General features: G+C 54.1%; 1 protein-coding gene across 1 annotated transcript; it reads left to right on the top strand.

Annotated features, from left to right (window-relative positions):
* The first annotated feature begins 16,726 nt into the window (after positions 1-16,726).
* KLHL30 (kelch like family member 30) lies at positions 16,727-21,565 on the top strand. The gene is made up of 8 exons (XM_086468259.1): positions 16,727-16,926; positions 17,929-18,763; positions 18,853-19,021; positions 19,254-19,340; positions 19,569-19,715; positions 19,810-19,998; positions 20,575-20,720; positions 21,314-21,565. The coding sequence occupies exons 1-8, from the start codon at positions 16,727-16,729 to the stop codon at positions 21,563-21,565; spliced, it is 2,025 nt and encodes a 674-aa protein (XP_086324385.1).
* Positions 21,566-22,118: the final 553 nt, after the last annotated feature.

The raw sequence follows: 22,118 nt of genomic DNA, 5'->3' as shown, positions 1-22,118 counted from the left end.
GCATGTTGGTGATGTCTACGGTGAGCAACTGCTCATCCTGAAAGTGCAGGTTGTTCCCTCCCTGCTCAGGAAAGACCTCAGCAAAGGCATCTGGGTCCAGGGGCTTCTCTGGAGCTGCCAGGATGGTCACCCCTGCTGAAAAAGCAATGAAAACCAGCCCAAGCCCAGGGCAATACAAACTTTCCTGGGCATGGGACACCTGCCTGTGGGCTCTACCCCCCACCCCCCCAAAAAAGCTCACCTTTGGGTTTTGTCTTTGTTCTGCCATGTGGTGGAGCTGCAGTGGGCTGGTGGGGGCTGGCATCAGGGACACTGTCCTTGATGACCACCCCACCATTGTCAGAGGCCTCCAAAGGCTTCTTGGTGCTGCCAGACAGGGTGTGGACCAGAGGGAGGCCCTGCACCCAATGCTGAACCATGGAGTACAGGGCCTTCTCGTGGCCCATGGCCTCACCTCCATTGGCTGGTGGGGCACCAGCATCCCTGTCACCATCTGCTGTCCCCAGCTGTAGGCAGGGGGACAGGGAGCAGCCACAGGTGGAAGCTGCACCACAGTGGGGAGCTGCACCTCACGGGGAAGCTGCACCAGCTGCCCCAGGACCCCCAGGGGCCCTGGTACTCCCTGCCAGGCAGTGGCCTGGGCCAGCTGGTAGGTGATGGCGTGGAGCTGGGCAGGCTCATAGGACACCAGCAGCCCCAGGACAGAGGGCAGCATGCTGGCAGTGACCGGTGGCAGCATGGCCGGGGTAGTGAAGCTCACACCGGGCACCTCCACCACCATTGGCAGCCAAAGAGGGAACCTGTCTGTTGGGGGAAGCAAAGAGGAGTGATGAGGTGAGATATTGCCAGCAGAGCTGGCTGGAGGGGTACCTGAAGGGCAGGAGCACCAGGAGGAGCGGGAGCCTGCTGCTGTACCTGCCATGGCAGTTGGTCATTGTGGGGTTTGTTGGGGACAAACAGCATTCTGGGGGTTCTGTCCCCATGGCGATTATTGTGCCAGCACCTGTTTCAGCCAGCCTTGCGACAGTTTGATATTTCATACAACAACAACTTCCCATCTCAATGGTGGCCTGTCCCCATGATGGTACCCCATCCCAATGATTTTATTAGGGGGAGGTGATTTTCACATCCAAGGGGAAGGTATGGAGCAGGCATTGCTGGCCCTGTGATGCTGACATGTGTGTGCTGATCCATCTTCTCCACTGGTAGAGATGGGAGGGGGGCTTGGGGCACTTTTGGGTTGTTTTTGTCCTCCCCACTCTCTGGTCTGGGCAAGAGATTAGTCTTGGTCTTACTGTCAGAGAAGTGAAACTCTGTGATGTTCATGAGCCCCTTCCTGGGGAGCGCCGGTGAGGCTGTGCCGGGGATCAGTCCCCGGCATGGCGAAGCATCATGGGGCAGCGGGCAGGCGTCCTTCCCTGGGGGCTGTGCCAGTGCAAGGATTATGCTGGTGGTTAGCGAGAGCTGCGGGAAGCCTCCCCCTGCATCTGTCTCAGCCAGGCTCTGGAAGCATCCCCGACAGATGCTCAGACCCTGAAGGACACCAAGGAAGAGATGTCAGAGGGACACAGAGCCCTGCAAGGCTTGGGCACGAGCTTGACAGGAGCTCCTGGGGTGCAGGGTGTGTACCCAGCAAACCTCCCGGCCTGGAGCTTCAGCGCCATGACACAGCAGATGTGGAAGTGGCAGGTCTCCTCTGACCCCGCAGAGCTGTGGAGGGAGAAGGAGAAAACATCGGGGGGTCAAGGAGGAGCCCACAGCTCCCCTGCCATGGGCAGCCCAGCTGGCCTGTGCCTGCTGCTGACATGAGCTGGTTGAGCACAGTCCCATCGTGATTTAATACCCAACACAATAATTGAGTATACAGTGTACACCAAAGCATTGCATATAGTTAAGACAAAAGCTGAGACCCTATTGATGGGGTCATAAGGAAAACTGACCAAATACCAGGTCTCCATCTCTAGTTATAAATCGCCAATCTTCTTGGCATGAAGTAGCTGCATGCTTTTTGGATAAATCTGCTCTACCATAAATTCTTTTCCAATTCTGCAATACCTCAGCCAAGGATGTCCCCTTCTCTATGCCAGGTGTGTGTCCCATTGTTTTTAACAGCCTAAAGGGACACAAAACTCCTTCTCTGCGTGCCTTACGCTGTTCAGGCTGCACACCCATAAGCAAGCTGCAGCAGGGGAGGGACTTGAACCCACCCCAATATTGAGAGGGATTCAAACCTGCTATAGTATCTCCACCAAATCTGCTCAGGAATTTTAACACTCACCTTTCGATGCCTCCTGCTGCAAAGATCAGGTGAACTCACCCAATGCCAGCAGTTGGATATTTGGAGACAAGAGGATCCAAAGGTGGTGGCCTAGGGTCCCATCTGGGGTGCCAAACTGTTAAAGAAGTGCAGTCCAAACCCTAGGTTTCCCAAAGCAGAGTTTCAGGCATCAAATCTTACAAAAATAAATAATTGAATAGAATAGTACAGTAGCAGGGTCAGTTCAATCTGGGTGCCTCTGGAGAGGGACCCCAAACAAAGAAATCCCTGGGTATTTATACCCTTACAGACTGTGCATCCACCCTTCACGCCATCTTCACGTGCTGTTCACGTGCCCTTTGGTCCAAGAGTGATTCTAGCCTCAGATCCTCCAACACCTTCCGACTCCTTATTGGATTTCTATTCCACTCTCTCCAGGCAGGATGTTACCTTGACTAGTTGCAGTTGCTGTTGATGGTTGTAGCCTTGAAGCCTCCTTATCTTTAGGTTTGTGCTGGTTCTGGAGGCCTTTCTTGCTTGAATGGATACAAGTTCTGTACACATCCAGTAAATCCAGGCAAAAAGCTTACGGCTTGCGGCCTAAAGCTTTGGCAAATCTAGCTTCTCATGTTAAGTAAGTAAAGCTAAGCAAACAGCATACTAAATCACACAACATTATAATTCTTGGTGATTCATTCTATTTAAAACTTACTTATTTAAGCTAAATAACTAATATCTCTTAACAGTGACATTTATTGGTGTAGTCAGCAGGATGTCAATAGAGGAATTATCATGAAGACACAGCTGTGCACCATCTCCCTCAGGTGTGCAATGGGCAAGGGAGAAGTGGTCCGACCCAGAGACAGTCATGGAAAGGCTGGGAGAAAGCCACAGAAGTTTTTGGGGTGGCATAGATAAAGGAACTATGTGTGCCATCCTAGGTGCCTGTGTAATTCAGACACAGGACCATTCCGAAAAGTTGGAGAGAACTGGAAAGAGAACTGGAAAGGGAAAGAGAGTGGACGTGTTTGTTCATGGAGATGACGCTAGCACAAGCAAAAAAGCACCCTAATGATGTTCAAATCCAAAAGTTAATCACGGTCACAGACCCCAAGGATTGAGATGGGGACTTTGGGGAAGATCTTGATGACAATAGCTCAGAGGAATTGGAGGGAAAAGAGGTAAGACCTCTTATTAAAACAGAGAGTCATGAGGGACCACGTAGCGGGAACCCCCGAACGACTGGCCATAGCACCCTCTGGTCGGGACCCGAGCTCAGTGAATTACAAGCTAAGTTTTCATGCAAGCTGGGTGAAACCAAAACCAAATACTTGCGGAGAGTGTCTTTAATGGTGGGTGATCGGTTACTGCTGAGTGATGACAAGGCACCGGTGTGGCAATGCCTCACACCAACAGTTTACTTAGTGCTGCTCTGGTTTAAGCAGAGCTGCTGTTCTTTGGAAACACAGAATCGGAGAATAGATTGGGCTGGAAGACCACTTTAAAGGTCATCTACTCCAACCCCCCTGCAATAAGCAGGGATGTCTTTAGCTAGACTAGGTTACTCAGAGCCCCGTCCAACCTGGCTTTGAATGTTTCGAGGGATGGGGCTTCTACCACCTCTCTGGGCAACCTGTGCCAATGCCTCACCACCCTCCTTGTAAAAATTTTAAACCTTATATCTTGCCTAAAGCTGCCCTCTTTTAGTTTAAAACTTTTACTCCTTCTATTGCAGCAGACCCTGCTAAAAAGATGCCCCCATCTTTCCTGTAGGCCCCCTTTAAGTCCTGGAAGACCATGACAAGGGCTCCCCAGAGCCTTCTCTTCTCCAGTCTCAACAACCCCAACTCACTCAGCCTGTCCTCACAGGGGAGGTGCTCCAGCCCCCTGTGCACCTTCATGGTGTGATCTGGGTGTGCTACAAGTGCTTCAGCAAGGCCTATGCAGAGCCCCAGCGTGGATGTCCTCTGCAGCGCACAGAGAACGAGTGTTGTGGGTCAGGACAGAGTAAGGGTTTCCTAGTGCATGTCAACCTGTAGGAATTGCAATGCCGTCAAGCCGTTCTGTCTTCTCGTCTCCGCAGCGTCTTTCCAGGTGTGTGGGTGGCCATCCAGCCAATGCCTCATCCTTCTCCCAGTGCACCCATCAAACCCACAGCTCTCCAATTTAGCAACAAGGATGTTGTGGGAGACCATATCGAAGGCCCTACAGAAGTCAAGATGGATGCCCTCAGTTGCTCTTCTCTTACCGATCAATGCAGTCGCTCCAGCATAGAAGGCCACTAGATTAGTCAGGCACGATTTGCCCTTGGTGAAGCTACGCTGGCTGTCTCTAATCATCTCCCTGTCTTGCATATGTTTCAACAGGTCTTCCAGGAAGATCTGCTGCATGATCTTACCAGGACAGAGGTGAGGCTGACCGTTCGGGAGTTCCCAGCATCTTCCTTTTCACCCTTTTTAAAAATGGGCAGGATGTTTCCCTCTTTCCTGTCACCAGGGACTCTGCCTGACTACTGTGACTTTTCAAAGTCAATCAGCAGGGATGTCTTTAGCTAGACTAGGTTGCTCTGAGCCTTGTCCAACCTGGCTTTAAATGTTTCCAGGGATGGGGCTTCTACCACCTTTCTGGGCAGCCTGTGCCAGTGTCTTACCACCCTCGTCATAAGGGCAGCTCAGCGACTACTTCTGTCAGTTCCATCAGGACCCTGGGATATGTATCACATCAGGTCCCATGGACTCGTGTATGTTCACGTTCCTCAGATGATTCTTGAATGTGGCAGAAAAGTGGGTGGAAAGGATCTATTAACAGCTCCTGAAAATTCATGTTATGGGGACTTCGAGAAATCAGGATTCTTCTGAAGCCCTGTATATTTTTCTGTCCATATCCTGCACTCTACCAAGCACAATTTCTCATTACGATCTTTTTCAGACACTTACTCGCATAACAGGTTTCTGCTTGTTACATCATGCCTGAGTCTTCAGTATGGCCTGGACAGCTTTGCTGTGCAACAGGCACAAAATGGTGGTACCATCTTATCACCCACCATGCAGGTTTTTGTGGAGTTGGGCTTTTTTTTGCTTTTATAAAAAAGCATGCAGAGCCACAGCATAAAAATAGTTACACGTGGACCATAAATACATCTTTTAGCTGCTTGTCCTCTGATCCCTTTGCAGACTTCAGGGAATCTGTGTGCTTGGTAATCTCTCTGACCTCCCATATGATTGCTCCAGCGTGTGTCCCCTACAGCATGACAAGTCCTGCCAACAAACCTGCTCCAGCATGGGCTCCTCTCTCTCCACAGGTCCACAGGTCCTGCAAGGAGCCTGCTCCAGCATGTGCTCTCCACAGGGTCACAGCCTCCTTCAGGCATCTACCTGCTCCAGCGTAGGGTCCTCCACAGCCTGCAAGTGGATATCTGCTCCACCTTTGACTTCCATAGGCTGCGGGGGGACAGCCTGCCTCACCATGGTCTTCACCACAGGCTGCAGGGGAATCGCTGCTCTGGCACCTGAAGCACATCCTCCCCCTCTTTCTTCACTGACCTTGGTGTCTGCAAAGTTGTTTCTCTCACATGGTCTCACTCTCTCCCAGCTGCAGTTGTTGTTTGGGTTTTTTCCCCCCTTCTTAAATATGTTATCCATGAGGCACTACCACCATAGCTGATGGGCTCAGCCTTGGCCAGCGGCGGGTCTGTCTTGGAGCTGGCTGCCGTTGGCTCTGTCGGACAAAGGGGAAGCTTCTGGCAGCTTCTCACAGAAGCCACCCCTGTAACGCCCCCACTACCAAAACCCTTCCATGCAAACCCAATACATTTATCTACTCCAAGCAACCAGCAGAAATGAGCCAAGATGATCCTGATCACATAGAAAGATTTTCCAACAAGGCTCGGCTTCGTGAAGCTGTACATCCCTCCTTTCTACTTCTGGCAATACCATTTATGCTGGACAACTGTAACAGTGCAAAGAGATTTGTCAGGAAAAGTTAACATGGGGAAATCTGAGGCGTCTGTTCCTGTGCTATGAGTCTTGCGGTCACTATTGGGTATCCTATGACTGGTGCCGCTTCTTTGCTAGAACAGATGAAAATGTTGGTGTTTCTATGGGATGGAGATGCGACAATAATAAATGGCTGGATGCAATCCATCGGTTTGACCTCTATGCAGCAAAATGGATTTCTAAATGTTTAATGGGGACAGATGGATTGAGGGTTATTTCTCTCTCTGTTGGGTTTTGTTGTCTTTTCCAGACTTTCTGCTGCTTTCATGCAGAAGTCTTTGTTTCTCCACTCCATACGTTAGCCTGTGTTCTCTTCATACTGAGAGTCTCTCAATCTCCCAGCCATAAGGGACAAAGCATTTTTGTAACCCTGTAAGGTCCCTGTGTGGGTGTTTGTCTTCCAAATGATGAAAGAATTGACAACACCCATATGAGAGTTGCCCAACTTATGAGGTAGACTGACTTGTCAACAACAGTGCCTGTTTGTGCCTTGGAACAGAGCTGTCTGCCATCTGTCTGGAGTGCAGGCCCAGTTCTCCAGACAGGAATGCCTCAGTTCACATCTAATTTCCCACTTCTGGGGGAATGGGAGTCAACACACTGGGAGGAGAGGGAGAGAGGCTCTTGGATTGTACCACGTTGGGCTCATCAAATAAGTGTGCAGTAGAAAGTCCTTTTGCCATGACCTGGTAAGGTCCAGGCAAAAGGGATTTCAACCTAAACTGGAGCTCTTAGAGTTGCCAGTGTAGATAGCATCTCTCTTTTCTGTGTTCCTCCTTACAGAGATGAAGAGAAAATGAAGAACAAAGACCTTCCCGGGAGTCTTGTAGTTGGCCTGTGCAGTGCCACTGGGCTGTCTGACCAAGGGCTGTCTCAGAAAATGTGTGTCCCTCCTACCACGCTATCTGCAGTGCTGGCAGCCACACACTTGTCCACTTCCAGTGGCTACTTCCAGTGGCTCCCCAGCCTGAGAAGGAAGGTGTGAGAAGAGGGGAGAAGCTGGAGCAGTTGCCAAGAAAGGCTGCCTAGAGCAGCAAAGGCCGTCTGTCTGACCATGCTGTCATTTTCTTTGTGCAGAAATGTTTAATCCCATGAGAAAGTTGGAGTCTGACATCTTCTCAGATGTGCCCGGTACGTATGATGAATGTTACTTTGACTTTCAGGAAAATAGTTTGGGTTTGATGTACTGGTCTTGTACTGATTTATTACCCTTTAATGTAATGGTTCAGGAAAACATCTAAGTGCTATGTATCCTTTAATTTTAGGAGAGGGAAACCAGCCACCTTGTCCCTCCATCCCTCAGTGCAAGAGCACTTTTGACTTTGTGTGCGGAGCTGATTTTGGTGTTTAACACTGTGGATGTTCTACACACTCCTTGCTCTTAGGAGTGGTGGTTGTATCCCAGCTTAGGCCTCAGTCCATGGAAGTGTTGATAACTTGCAAAAAGAAACCTCCTTGCCCAAGAAGATGCTCTGATTTGTTGATGAATTAGGATGCCACATGTACGAAGTGTCAGGAATACCATGTTACAGGTATCAAAGTAGATCTATAAAGAATCCAGTGAGAGAAAGCTTGAAGCTTGATGTTGGCCATGTTTATGTAGCTCCCTGCCTGTGGCAAGAAATCCTCCTGGACTGGAGTTTGTTAATGCAGAGAAAAGCTGTGAAAACAGTGGCGCCCTGGTTATGAATGCTAGCATTCATCTGGTTTGTTGGTGCCTAGCCTGTTTCTCAGGCTCTGTGCCCACCTGCAAACATGCCAGGGGTACGCTTCACTGCAAACCACCAAGAAAAGCTCGAGATAGGGTTTAACATTAATATTGGAATGGAGAAAAGCCCAGCATAAGAGGTTTATTTGTTGGACTTGATGGCCTTTAAAGCTCTTTTCCAACACAAACCATTCTGTGATTCTCTATTTTGTTTTAATGTCAGCATTTAGGACTGGGTTTGGATGTGAAAGGGCTAAAAGATGTATAGAGAGAAAGGAGATCTGGGACTTAGTAGGAAACGACCACACAGAAAGCCAATGAGGGAGATGGAAGCTGAGAGGTGAGGAGCTGTGGCTTGAGCAGGGGCTGTACAACCCTGTGGGGAGGTTCAGAGGCTTCCTGCCTTCTCTGGTCTCATGTTCAGGCCAGGGGGTTGCTGTCATCTGGCATAGGCAGTGGCTGAAATGGAGCTGAGGTTGCTCGGAGCTATCTGGGCGATGGAGTGCTTGTCTCCAACAGCACCCTCTTTGCTGCAGAAGTCCCCCTTGGTTTCAAGGAGGTGAGAACTGGGACTGGGATGTCTGGAGGAGACCCCCATGTCCTCCCCCACCTGTCCCCTGGCTGCAGCAGGGGCCAGCGGGCTGGAGGAGTTGTCACTCTGTCCCTTGTCCAACAACACAGTTTGGCTAGCACTGTGTATTCAGCCTTCACGTTGTCTGTGCTGTGTAAACATTGCTCTTGGAAAGTAAAGCACACAGCAGTGTACAAATAGTATCAATGGCTGAAAAGATTACACAATCAAGCCCGAAAGCAAATGGAAGTTAACGAAAGTAGTTTTTTAGGAGAGGTAGCCGTATTAGACTCGGCATTCAGATAAAAGGAATGCACTCAAAGGATCAACATACGTTAAGGTCTCTTGTAGTCCCATCTTGGTTTTGGTCTTCATAATTATCTTTTTTTTTGCCAAATGTACACACCCAGGTGCACACGCTTACGTACACACATAATATATATCTATCTATCTTTTTTTCCTAATTCCCCTTTGTTGCCATAACTTTGCCATACTAAGAACAAAGGCCAGCTTCCCTTTCATCCTCTGTTCATACCCTTACAGTTGCTAAACAGGCAGTGGAAATTAAAACTGTTTCAATCTAGGTGATACACAGCTAAACCACAGTGAAGTGAATCCCATTGCTTTTCTGCAATTCTGGTCAGTGTTAACAGAAATCAATGAAACCACAAGGGTGTGAGCGAGAGCAGAGCTTAACACAGCACTTCCCCCAGTCTCACTTTGTGGCTTCTGACCACAGAAGGCAACAGAAACGAGTTCAGACTTTTGCTGTCTTGATAGCAGGCACTTGTCTTGCAATGCTGGGAGGGAAGGCCAGGCTGACTGCAGCATGAAAACACTTCTCACCCAAAACAGTGTTGCTTAATCAAGACAATAGCTTCTGCAGAGAAGAGCCATCAGGCTGGGTTCAGCTGACTTTGTTTCTTGTAGGACCCCTGAGCTTCTAAAAAGCATTTCAGTGTTTGATGTGCAGCCTGAACACACAGGACTGAGCTGGCCCCTGGGGTCACAAGATCAACAGTAAACTGAGGCTGTGAATGGTTTCATGAGCCGCTGCCTTGTGGAGCTTCTTAGGCAGCCAGCAATCTGTCAAATGCCATTTGCAGAGGCTGTGATGGCCTCAGACTGGACCAGCTGAGTTTCCACTGCAGGAAAGGATGGGGTTTCATCTCAAATAATCTGCAGCATCAAAGAAGAACACTGGATAATTAAGAGCCAAGGAGGACTTGGTTTCCTCCCATCCCAGGACTAGCATGCAGGATCTGACCATGCTGAACTGATCCAACAGTGCTAAGTAACCTTCACATTCTCCACCCTACCTGTGTGGATGGTCTACTCAGTAACTGAAAGGACCAACCCAAACCAGCACCCGGAGTTGCTCTGCCCCATGCCATTCTGCAGATGCTTTGCCTCCTACACAGCAAAGCACAAGAGTGAAAATAACAAGTTCACTTCTTTCAGCCATGTTCAGTACAAAAACTTCAGCTGAAGTTCTATGACATTTTCTTAGGCCGCTGAAAAATGCAAATCAGCATGCAATAGCTATGTAAATCTGTTATTATCTGACAGGTAGCATCTGATAATTAGAAATCCTCTATCATTAGGACCTCAAGGGGCATATGGACCTGTCAATGTACAAAAATTGGTAGGTAAGCTTACAAGGGAGGATCATTTTACTGACTACTTGAACAGATGTAACAGATTGTTATTTAGGTGAAGAATCAACACTACTAAGCAAGTGGTGTAAAACAAGCATTCACAGAAAGCTGTGGAAGAGGAAGCACAGGCCAAATTAAACAGTCTGCAATTCATGTACTTAAGCTGGCAGCCACATACTATTCACTGAGACAACAAGGGGAAAAGAAAACCATACCTGTGTACGTTTTCCATGGCTGCTACTTCTGCCAGAGCAGCTAAGCTAACCAATGCAGGCACTGCTGGTGTATCTGATGTAATAATATGATTTTCTTCTGCCTCTGCATTTCTGGAGCATTCACTGCCGCAATATGTTTCTGCACTTGTTTTTTGAAGAGTACTTTGTGGCAGCTCTTTTGGTGTCTCCTCTTCAATAAAGAAAGTTAAGCTTGCAGGTCTAGCCCTGAAATTCACAGCAGCCCATCGATATACTGACTAGTCTGGTGTTAACAGAATCTTTACATTTAGGAGTTTGATTTTGCAAGTGTAATCCCACTCATGCTGCAACCTCTTCTGACCCAAGTTATTGGCGGAAGCGTGGTGCTAAGGTTTATAAAGCAGTTTACTCATTTTGCATTTAACTGACTTTGATCTTTTAGGTCAGGCAAGAGAGCTTTTGTGTACATTTTAGACACAGAAAGGGGGGTAAGAATGAAGGATTTCCCAATGCGGAGATGTTAGAAGGTGCAAGAAAACCAAGAGAGCCAGTTATAGCAGAAAATGTTAGAGCAGGCTCTCTGTTCATGCTCCCAAGTACAGATGATGCCACCAGGGGGTGGCCAAAAGCAAAAATTGACAAGACAAAGCGGGAAGTAGACGTCACTGTTCCTCCTAAGAAAGTCAATAAAATAAAACCAGATAAGCTTCCCAAGAGAAGGGGGGACATGGATTGCAAAAATTCTCCTCGAATGGAATCTCCTGTGAAAAAAGTGAAGGAAAGGTAGCCAATCTTAATTCATTTATGTTCTTAATTCATCTTCATATTATCTCTCACAAAGCATTTCTGAATTCATGCATGCTCTTAATTTTGAAAAAAAGCACACAGCATCAATTAGCTTTTCTCAGTGTTTAGCTATAGCTGCTAACCTTTCCAGAGCAGAGCAATGCTGTAAAACCGAATTTTTTTAAAGAGAGAAAGAGAAATCACAGGAAAAGATCTGCCCTAAACCAGTCCAATTAAATAGAAGCGCCAATGACTGCAGATGTGACTTCCAAGTAACTCAACTGGGCTAATAGTGAGAAGTTCAGGTAACTTCTGACTGAGTCCAACATCTTAATTGGAATGTATAATTAAGTGGGAAGCTTTCTCTGTAGATTTCTTATTTGGAAAGTCATGAGTGTTGATTATGTAATAATGTAATGATTTGGTTGTAGTCCAATGCTATTTGTTAATTCCAATCTGGGGATTTGCTCTAATCAGTTAGTACTTTGACAGTGCTGTTTAATTCTAGTTTATAATGGCTTTAATCTTAGTAATAGAAGTCACATTTTTATATTTAAGAAAAATATCAAGACTTTATTTCAAACAATAAACAACATATGATAGAAAGACACCTTTATGTTGTGTATGACAAGCTGTGTCAGGTCACTGGGAGTTAACTTGATCGGTCAATACAGTACACAGCTCCCTTTTACATCTGGTTTTTTTCTCGTACTCTATGCGTCAAAAAGGTCAATAAATTAAAGAAAAAACCTTGAAAGGTTAAATAAAAAGAGGTGATAGTTATTAAAGACTGTCTTTGTGATAGGTAGAGACACGGACAATTTAAAGTGTCAAAATCCAATGCGAATTTTATTATATTAGCAAGCGAACAAGAGCAAAGGCAGCGCTGGGCGGCCGGGGAGTCTGCGCTCCGCCAACGGCTCACAACTTCCCGCCTTGTGTAAGCACATTATATACAGTCTCATTTCCTGCATTCGTGATGTCTCAATCAGGTCGATACTCTGCGCATGTTCCTTCTGTTGCTGGGGGGTCTTTCTCTGCCTCCTGGTGATCCTAAGGATGACGGCTGAAGGTCTTCCTCGTTGCCCTGTGGGTGGACTTATGCAAGAATGTGACTACTCAACCCCCTCAGCTACGGGTCCTGTTGACTTATGCAAGAATGTCCTTCGGTTGGGCTATCAAGCCTTGCGGGCACATAAATCTTCCATCCATACCTTCCCATACAGGTTTAATGAACAAAGCACAATATGTTACTTATTACAGTCTTGGTTCGAAAGACAGGTGTCTGTGGAGGAAGGCAGGAGCCTCCCTTGAAATGGAAAATGCAACCCCCTTCCCCCAAAATTATTATAATTTTGAAATTAACAGGCCTTCAGGCAAAGATATGGGGAATAGGAATAACAGTTCTTTACTAGTATATATATATATATATATATAACACAACGCAGGGAAAAAAAACAAACAATCCACTGGTTTACACTGACAGAGTCAGAAATACAACCTGACACCCTGTTAGCGTGGCAGTAGCAGTCCGACAAGATGGTGGCTGCAGTCCTCCTGAAGTGATGGATGTAGTTCTGTTGAAGCAGCGATCTTGTAAAAGGGTCTGGTCTTCCTCCGAAGGTCCAGTGGTAGGTAGGTAGCTCTTGTCCTCTGGAACTCCAGTGGGGGGGAAAAACTCCTCTGGGAATCCAGTGGAAGAAGCCTGCTAGGGTGTTCAAGATCTCAGTTTTTATTTGGCATGGACTGCTTGGCTCCTTCCCCCCGGGTGGAGCATCTCACAATGGGATGGGGAGTCGTGAGGCAGTTCCTTGTTGGGCCATTAACAGGAGATAGTCCAGGAGCGAGTTATCGATGGGTCAGGCGATAAGGCATTGTTGTGCCCATCAACAGAAGATAGTCCAGAGGGGGGAGGCAGGGAGCACCGCCCCACCTGGTCTCAACAGCTCCTGAAGATGGTAATAGAATACTTTTTTTTCCTTTTGGCACATTTTACACTGTAATCTAGGACAGTTGCTTACTAGTTAAAGTGACAGGCTGGAAGTATGCAAGTCTGAACACACACTCGGTTTACAAAGTTAGCTTATGGCTTATCTAAGAATGACCAGGCTTTATTCCATTGTGAACTAATAACAACAAAGACAGGAGCTCATGGTGAGGCATCTGCTTGGGTCCCCTCTAACACTCTGCTGGCGTGGACCCGTGCTGGCATGCGTTCTGCCATGCCTGCATCCAGCGCTGGGCTGCCACTGCTGTCACTGCCACCTGCCTGCTCTGCCGGCAGCCCATCATAGCTATCCACTGCCTGCAGGTGGAGGATGACCGTGATGGTGTGGCCTGCCATCACCACGGCCGCTTCCATCCCTACAGGGGGCAGTGGCCATAGCAGTGGCAGCACTAGAGCCCTGGAGGTCCCCAGCACCAGAGATTCTCTGCTGAGCATGGGGAGTTCAGCCAGAGCCCTTCCCCACTCCAGGGCATCCCCAAGAGCTGTGTGGTGGCAGCACACCCCGAAGGGTGCCAGGCCCTCACTGCCACCCCACTCCATCTCCTCCTACAACTGGGTGGCTGGGGAGCTCCCGGCATTGGGGCTGAGCTGCTGCCCACCCCTGCCTGCTGCCTTGGCAGACCTTGCTTCCCAGTGAGCGCACTCAAACGTTGGTGTCGGGGGTTTTGGGGGCCATGTCTGCCCCAGTGAGGGCAGCTGAGGATGGGGTGAGGCTGCTCGGGGTGACCACGGCCTCTCAGTGCCTTCTGAGGCCCAGAGATGGATGCAGAGATTAGAATATCATAGAGATTTTGATTGGAAAATGCTGGCAAGCAGAAGGTGGCTCTGTGGTGTTTCCCAAGGGCTCCCTTTGAGCAGCATCCTCTCATCAGAGGCCCCAAGCCATGCTGGGCATGAAGGTGGCCCTCTCTGTCTTTCCCCGGCACTCCAGGGGGAGTAGGAGGCAGGATGTTTATGAAGCTTTCTGGTACCTCGAGGAAGATCCAACCCTTGCAGGGCTTTTGGCAAAATCCCCCCCTTACAGCACAGCGTTACCTGCTCTGGCACTGCAGGTGTATTGCAGGGTGGCATAAGCTCTTCCCCCCATGAGAGCCAGTCTGTGGTGGGACCAGGGAGGGACCTGTAATGGATCCTTGCTGGGCGATCGGTGTTTAAAGGCTTTGATCTGCTGCTTCTTGATTCTGTTCCAGCCCCTCGATGGAATTTCTCACATGTAATTGAGCCCCACTAATCCATCCTGGCCATATATAATGGATGGCAGTGGAGTGGAGGAACACAATCGTGGCTGAATATTTGTAACAGATGTCCAGGCAGTGGTGCGGCACGTCCCTCTGCCAAAGATCCCCCACTGCCAGTGCCTGCCCTCTGTGCCAGCCAGTGCAAAACCCTTCCTCTGTCCCCAGAATGTAGCCTGGCCGTATGCAGGGGCAGGTGGCATGACTAGCTTCGGTCATTCTCCACTGGCCTGAGGAGCAGGATGAGGCTTGGAGCCAAGCCACCGAGCCGCTGTTTCCAGGACCGGTGCTGGTGCCACTCACCAAGCCCTGACACTGCCACTCGATGCCCCTGTCAAATATTAATGCGATGCTCACTGCGCTCTCTGCCCTGCCCCAGTGCTACAGCTGGGGTCCCTGCCCACTCCAGGGCTGCCCAACCCCTCCAGCCCCCCTTTCCGTGCTGTAGTGCTCATTGCTCCCTGCGGGGGACTTTGGGGGTGCAGCTGCACTCGCCTTTGGGTGCTGCCCGAGCAGGGCAGGGCAGGACCCAACTCCCTGCACTCGGCGGGAGGCTCCTGGGAGCCTCCTGACCCCGGCAGTCGACTCAGCCCCCCGCGGCAGGTAAGGAACCGCTGGGGCTGGGGCTCCGGGTGCCCGCATACCCCGGGAAAAGCCAGCCCATCGCCCCCTCCCCGGTGAGCGGGGCGGGAGAGCCGTGGGCATGGGGCGCCCGGAGAAGGGCTGGCGGCAATGGGGGCGGCCCCGGGCTCGGTCCTCGGCTGGGGGGACATCACTGTGTCCCCCGGGGGTGGGGGGGGAAGCGGGAGCAGTGGGGTCTCTGCAGCTCCATCCCTTCTTCTGAAGGAAACGCCGACCCGTGGGTCTTTCCCGGAGAGGGTTCCCCGCAAGGACCGAGGTGATGTGTCAAGCATCCCCCTGGGCCACCCCTCACCTGGTCACACGTGGGTCCATCTCCCCTTGCCTGCCCTCTTCCAGGACGAGGCCTGCGCCTCTTCTCCCGGCAGCCACCCGGCCCGGCGGGGGATGAATCCCGGCAGGTCGGTGCCGGCGGAGGTGAAGCTCCGCAAGTCCTCACAGCGGGCCAGGACCCCGGCCCCCTTCTTCGCCCACCCGGTAGGTCGCTGGCTCCGCCCGCGGCCCCCGGCTCACCCCCTCGGCTGCCGCCCCCTCCCGAGCTCCCCATGACTCTGCCCGCGCAGGCTGAGGCGTCCGAGCCGGCTGCGCCTCCCGGGACGGACAGCGCGGAAGCGGACGCGGACTCCCTGGTGCCCACGTACGACGAGCGGGGCCGACCCATCCCCGAGTGGAAGCGGCAGGTGATGGTGCGTCGGCTGCGGGCCCGACTGGCGGAGGAGGAGGCGGCGGGCGGCCAGGTACGGGGCGTCCTGGAGCCGGGTGGCGCACGCTGACGGCCCGGCAGGGCGCTGACGGCCGCTCCCCGCAGGACACGGGCTGCTGGCGCTTCTCGCCCTCCCGCCAGGCCGTGCTGGGCCCCTTCGGGGAGCTGCTGACCGAGGCGGACCTGCAGCAGCTGGAGCGGGCGGTGGAGAGCCTGCGGCTGCAGCGGCGGGGCGAGGCGTACCTGGGCGAGCTGCGGCGCCTGGCGCGGGAGCTGCGCGCCCTCCTGCCCGCCCCACTGCTCAACGTCACCGTGCGCAGCCCCCCGCCCGTCCCCGGGCAGCCCCTGCCCGTCTGGTGCGGCCGCCTGGCCGGCGCCGTCAGCAGCCTGGCCGCGCTGCTGGCCCACGCCGAGGGGGCGCGCGTCGCCACCTCCCCCGCCGCCGCTCCCCCCGCCGCCGGCGGCGGGCGGCCCCGGGAGCCGGCGGGCAGCTTGGCGCAACGGGAGATCCGGCAGTGCGGCGTCTGCGTCCGCAGCCTCCGCGGCGCCTTTGAGCCCGTGTGGGAGACGGCGGCGGCTGCGGGGAGCGGCGCCGAGGCCGCCAGCGACTCGGGCATCAGCTGCGAGGAGGCGTTTTCCGACGGCGGCGGCTGCCCGGGGCCGGAGTGGGGCAGCCTGAGGAAGGAGCGGATCGTGATGCTCTTCCTGAGCCACTGGAGACGGTCCGCCTGTGGGCCCCCCTTGCCGGAGGACCCCCGGGAGGCAGCGGGGACGCGGGAGGCGGGGGCGGCCCGCCTGGCGCGGCAGAGGGCGGCCATCCAGCGGCTTCTGGGCGTCTGGCGGGACACCGCCTCCCGCCGCCCCCCGCCGCCGCCCCCCGCCGCCGACCGCGCCCCGCTCTCCCCGGAGCAGTTCGTGGCCATGGCCGGGGGGGTTCCGGCCGACTACGACAGCCTGTCGCTGGAGCTCTTCATGCTGGGTTATTTCCGCATCTTGGAGCAGGAATTGCCCCCCGAGGAGCGCCGCGGCCGCCACCTCCTCTGTTTCGAGGTGTTCGAGCAGCTGGGCCGGCACGGCTGGCAGGCGGTGCGCTCCTTCCACCGCGCCGTCACCGACGAGATCGCCGCCGGCCGGCGGGGCTGGCGGGACGGCTTCGACGACATCAAGGCGAGGTTTTTCGGGTCCCACCAAAGCTCGGCCCGGCGGCCGCGGGAGGCCGGGGGAGACGGAGGGGAGATCTGCCGCTACATCGACCGCAGTTTCGCCTTCTGGAAGGAGAAGGAAGCCGAGATCTTCAGCTTGGAGTGATGCCTGCTGGCGGGGGCGGGGCGGAGGGCTGCAATAAACGCCTTTTTGATTCTGTCTAAGCTGAGCGAGGCTTCCCGGGACGATGGCGAAAGCTTTTGGGCGGAGGGGAACCGCCCCCGCCCCCTGACACCCCCCACCCCACCACCCCCCCCCCTCCGCCCCCCGCGGGATCTCTGTCCTGGGCTCCGGCTGCCCTCAGCGAGGCGGCTGCTGTGGTTTATTTGTGGTCGCCAGGGAGTGAGATAACATCCTATATTTAACGCTCGGCAGCCACAGCCGGGGGCAAAGAGGGGCATCAAGGGGACCCCCGGCGACCAGAGGGGCGGAGGATGCTGGGGAGAGTCTTCTCCCCGAGGTTTGTGGCGCCCGGCTGGCCACAGAGGACTGCTTTCCAAAAAGCGGGAAAGCCTCGGAGCAACGGGGGTGGGCAGCAGCGGGCAGCTCTGCCTGCACGGTGCCTTTAAGAGCAGGGAGCGGTGTCCCGTTGCCGCCTAAAAATAGTGTGTGTGTGTCCCGTCCTGGCTGGATCCCGTGTCGTGCCGGAGTGGCCCTCACCAGTGCCAGGACCCCAGCCACTTCCCTCCCGGCGGGCCGGCCAGAGGGCTGCAGAGCCAGGTGAGAGTGGGAGGGAGCAAGTCGGAGCAGGGCTCAACCCAGCCCCAAAGCTGCCCCCACCCCCGAAAAATCGGTGGAAGCCCCGGCAGGGCACCTCCAAGCGTGGGAAGGAGAAATCACGGCCACAGGTGGGAGTGGGGGGGCTCTAGGGAGCACTTCTGCCCCAGCTGGTGTCTGTAAATCAGGTGCTGGGAAGGGCCCGTTGTAGCAGAGGAGGGAGAGAGGGAGCTGTCATCCCCTTTTCCTGACAGAGACACCACGCTCTGCTTGGGCTCTGTTTGCCGGCAAGGCCCCACGGCCATCCCAAGCACCATGGTGAGAAATGTGGATGACTTCGACTTCTGCCTGCCTTCGCATGCCCAGGGCATGCTGGAGGGGCTGCAGCGACTGCGTGCCAACCCTAAACTGGCAGATGTGACACTGGTGGCGGGTGGGCAGGAGTTCCCCTGCCACCGCGGCATCCTGGCCCTGTGCAGCCACTACTTCCACGCCATGTTCTCCGGTGACTTCGCTGAGAGCATTGCGGCACGCGTGGAGCTGAAGGAGGTGGACCCCAGCGCGCTGGAGGTGCTGCTCGACTTCGCCTACACAGGGAAGGTCACCATCAACCAGGGCAATGTGGAGGGGCTGATGCGGACCTCCAGCCAGCTCCACTTCCCCACTATCCAGAAGGTCTGCAGCCGCTACCTCCGGCAGCAGATGGATGCCACCAACTGCCTAGGTATCTGTGAGTTCGGTGAGAGCCATGGCTGCTCCGAGGTCTCCTCCAAGGCCTGGTCTTTCTTGCAGGAGAACTTTGAAGCTGTCTCTCTGCAGGAGGAGTTCCTCCAGCTCTCCAAGGAGAGGTTGGCTGTCTACCTCTCCAACGACCAGTTGCAGGTGCAGGAGCAGCAGAGCCTGGCTGAGGCCGTGCTGCGCTGGGTAAGGCACGACCCAGAGCCCCGAGCCCAGTTCCTGCCCGAGCTGCTGGAGCTGGCCCACCTTGTCTCGCTGCCTGACCAGTATCTGCAGAACCTGCTTGCCACTGAGCCTCTTGTCCGTGACTCAGATGCCAGCAAAGCCCTCGTTGCCCAATCCTGTGCCATGGTGGGTACCCCCTGCCCCAAATCCCACACCCAAGCCAGGGGGGAGGCTCAACTCAGAACCTGACAGTCCTGCCCTGACCCCTCCATCAGGGGCAGAGAGATGTCAGCGCCCAGAAGAACTCCCTGACCCCACCACAGAAGCTGGAAGAGGTGCTGGTGGTGGTCGGTGGCCGTGTGCTGGAGGAGGACGAGGATGAGGATAGGGGGCTGGAAATGCCAGCTGCCCCCAGGAACTTCGCCTTCTACAACCCCAAAAGCAGTTAAGTGCCCATAGCAGGGATGGGGCAAGCACACCCCCCACCCCACCCCCCATGTTAATTAACCCTCTGTCTAACCCAAGGCCACCTCTTGCCAAATGACCTGGTGTCAGGAGGGGCACTGAAGCGGGGGGGGGGGGGGGGGGGGGGGGGGGGGGGGGAAGTGAGATAGGCCTGGCTTAAAAGCATCATTGCTGGCTGAAGGGGTCATCACTTGCCTCCACTGGGTTTCAGGGCGATGGATGGCTCTGCCCAACTTCCCTGATTACAACAAATGGGGCTTTTCCCTGGTGGCTCTGAACAATGATGTGTACGTCACAGGTAGGTGCTGGAGCTTCTGGGGTGGAGTGGGGGTCCCCAAGGAACAGGGACAGAGGATGGGAGACAAAGATGTGGGCAGAGGGCACTGGCATGAGGCTGGGGGCTACTCTCCTCTCTGAGCAAAGCCCTCTCCTTGCTCGTCTACTGGGTGGATCCAGCTGCTGGCAAGGGGTGCCCAGGGATGTCTGTGCTCAGAGGGGGTGGCCCACCTGAAGTGTCCCTCCCCAGGCGGCTCCCAGGACGACACATGGTCAACAACCCAGGCCTGGCGCTTCTGCCCCAAGGATGGCACCTGGAAGCCCATCGCTTCCATGCTGAAAGCTCGGACAAATCACACCAGCGCTGTCCTCAATGGAGAGATCTACGTCATTGGAGGTAAGGCTGCAAAGATCCTGTGGGCACTGCTGGGGCTGGGATCTGTGGGTGCCCTGGAGCAGTAGGGTGGCTGCAGCTTTGTGCCACCCTGCAGGGACAACCATGGACGCCGTGGAGGTGGAGCGCTATGACCCCTACAACAAGAGCTGGTGTGTCATCAGCCCAGCCCTCAAGTACGTGAGCAATTTTGCCACTGCCAGCTGCTTGGGCAAGCTCTACCTGGTGGGCTCCTGTGCCATCAAGTACAATGCCCTCACCCTGCAGTGCTACAACCCTGTTCAAGGTGAGAGCTAGCCCCGCTGCTGTGCCCCACCAATGCCTTCCCAGGGAGCGGGAGTGAGGGGGACCCCCAGGCAGGTGACATCCTCTGCCGCCAGGCACAGTCCTGCGAGATGCGACCAGGTGCGAAGGGGGTCTGGCAACAGCTGTGGCATGGGGCCACGGGCCAGCCAGCAGCGTGACTGCTGGCAGCATGGACCCGCGTCGCAGACCTCCAGCACAGCCTGGACTGGCACTTCAGTGGCGCAGGATCCCCGGGACAGAGGGGTGGGGGAGGCTGCCTGCCTTAGGGAGAAACTAAACCCCTGTGACAACGCCACCTCCTCAGGCAGCCTCTGCACAGCCCATGGTGGTCCCCCCATCCCACACCACCACAGCAAACAATATCCCCCCCCCTTTTTTTTTTATGCAAGAGCCTCATCTGGGATGGGGATGGGGTGCCACCCTGCCTGGCTGCTCTGTCTCCTTCCTTTCAAACTCCTGCTCAAATAGCCATGGGCTTGGCAATGCTTTTTTTGGTCATCAGCAGCTGCATCAAGAGCCAAGGGTGGGATGTGCTGCTGACGGCTTCTCCTTGCAGATTTGTGGAGTGTGATCACGTCCCCCTTCATCCCCAAGTACCTCTCAGCCCCACGCTGCGCTACCCTGCACGGGCTCATCTACCTCATTGGGGACAACACCAAGAAGGTTCACGTGTACAACCCGGAGGCCAACATCTGGCAGAAGGTAGCGGGTTGCGGGGCTGGGTGCAATCACCCTCCCAGAGAGGTGGGGCAGCTGTTCCCGCCCCGTTAGTACCCCACAACCGTACACCCCTAACCTGCTCCCCCTAGGTGCCAGCACCCCCTCTCCTTCCTGCCCACTCATCCCTTGGCTGTATTAACCCCTGCAGAGCTGAAGATGCCCCAATTCTTCCTTCCCTGCTACCCCATCACACCCACAGTAGGAGCACACCATTTGCACCGAGATACTAGCAGATTTTAAGCAGTGTTCCCACTGCAGAAGCGCACAAGGGCCCCCCCCTGTTCCAGCACCACCCTCCTGTGAGGTTTGTGGGTCTCCTGCCTGTGCAGTCTGGCAAAATCCTGCCTGTCCGCTCTGCCCCCGAGGCCTCCCGCTCCCCACAGCACCCTCAGCCTTGCTCCCATACAAGCACAACACAGCAATACTGCTAAAAGCAAGACACGGCCCCAGAGGCCCCCAAACCTTGCAGAAAGGATGGGGCAGGGGAATGCGCCTGGTGGGTCGATGTCCTCCACAGTGTGAGCAGGAGGTCATGGAGGGTGGTCCCAGTGCATCTCGCCCTGCCCCTCACACAGGTGCAGCTCCTGCACACACTCCATGAGAATGGCGGGATGGTGCCACTGGGCAACCAGCTCTTCGTCACTGGTGGCCACTGGAAGGGCATGGACGGGGACTACCAGGTGGAGATGGAGGTCTACGATTGTGCCAAGGACCTCTGGACACAGGAGGGTTCCCTGCCCTGCCTCTGGCTCTTCCACAGCTCCTCCTCCATCTTCATAGACACCTCCAAGTGGACGGAGGCTTTCCAGGGTGACCATGGGTGGTAGGAGAGCCCATAGCATTGCCTGTCACCGTGCGCAGCCGTTCTCCCCCTCTCTCCCTGCTGCCAGTTCAGCTCTGCGGGGGAGGAGATGGAAACCCCTCTGCCGGGCTGGCTAGGGCGTCAAAAGCATGTGTGTGTGTGTGTGTGTGTCCCACCACAGGGAAAAGACTTTTCCTTATAAACACGCTTTGGCTAATGTTCTCTTTTAGTTTATGGGTTTTTTTTCTAAGAACTGCCTTTTTCTCCCACCAAAACCCACAAACTTTTAGGGTATTTTGAGGCCTCCCAAAGCATGGCCCATCCCATCAAGACTGGCATTGTTGCCTGGTAGCCATGGCCCCTTTCCCCATCACGTTGACACTGAGCATGGGGAACCCAAGGGGGACCAGCAGAATCTCTCTTTCCCAACACCTAAAGCTTTCCGGCACCTTGCTGGCCCACAATGAAGTGTCAGACTCACTCCAGCACCCCGTGGAGCAGATTGATAGGCGATAAACCAGCTTCTGGATACTTTATGTCCTCAGGTGGCACAGCAGCATGTGGTGGGGTGCTTCATC

The sequence above is a fragment of the Leptosomus discolor genome, chromosome 7 (assembly GCF_034619465.1).
Source record: "Leptosomus discolor isolate bLepDis1 chromosome 7, bLepDis1.hap2, whole genome shotgun sequence".
Lineage (NCBI taxonomy): Eukaryota > Metazoa > Chordata > Aves > Leptosomiformes > Leptosomidae > Leptosomus > Leptosomus discolor.
This window is presented reverse-complemented; position numbering and strand designations above follow the sequence as displayed.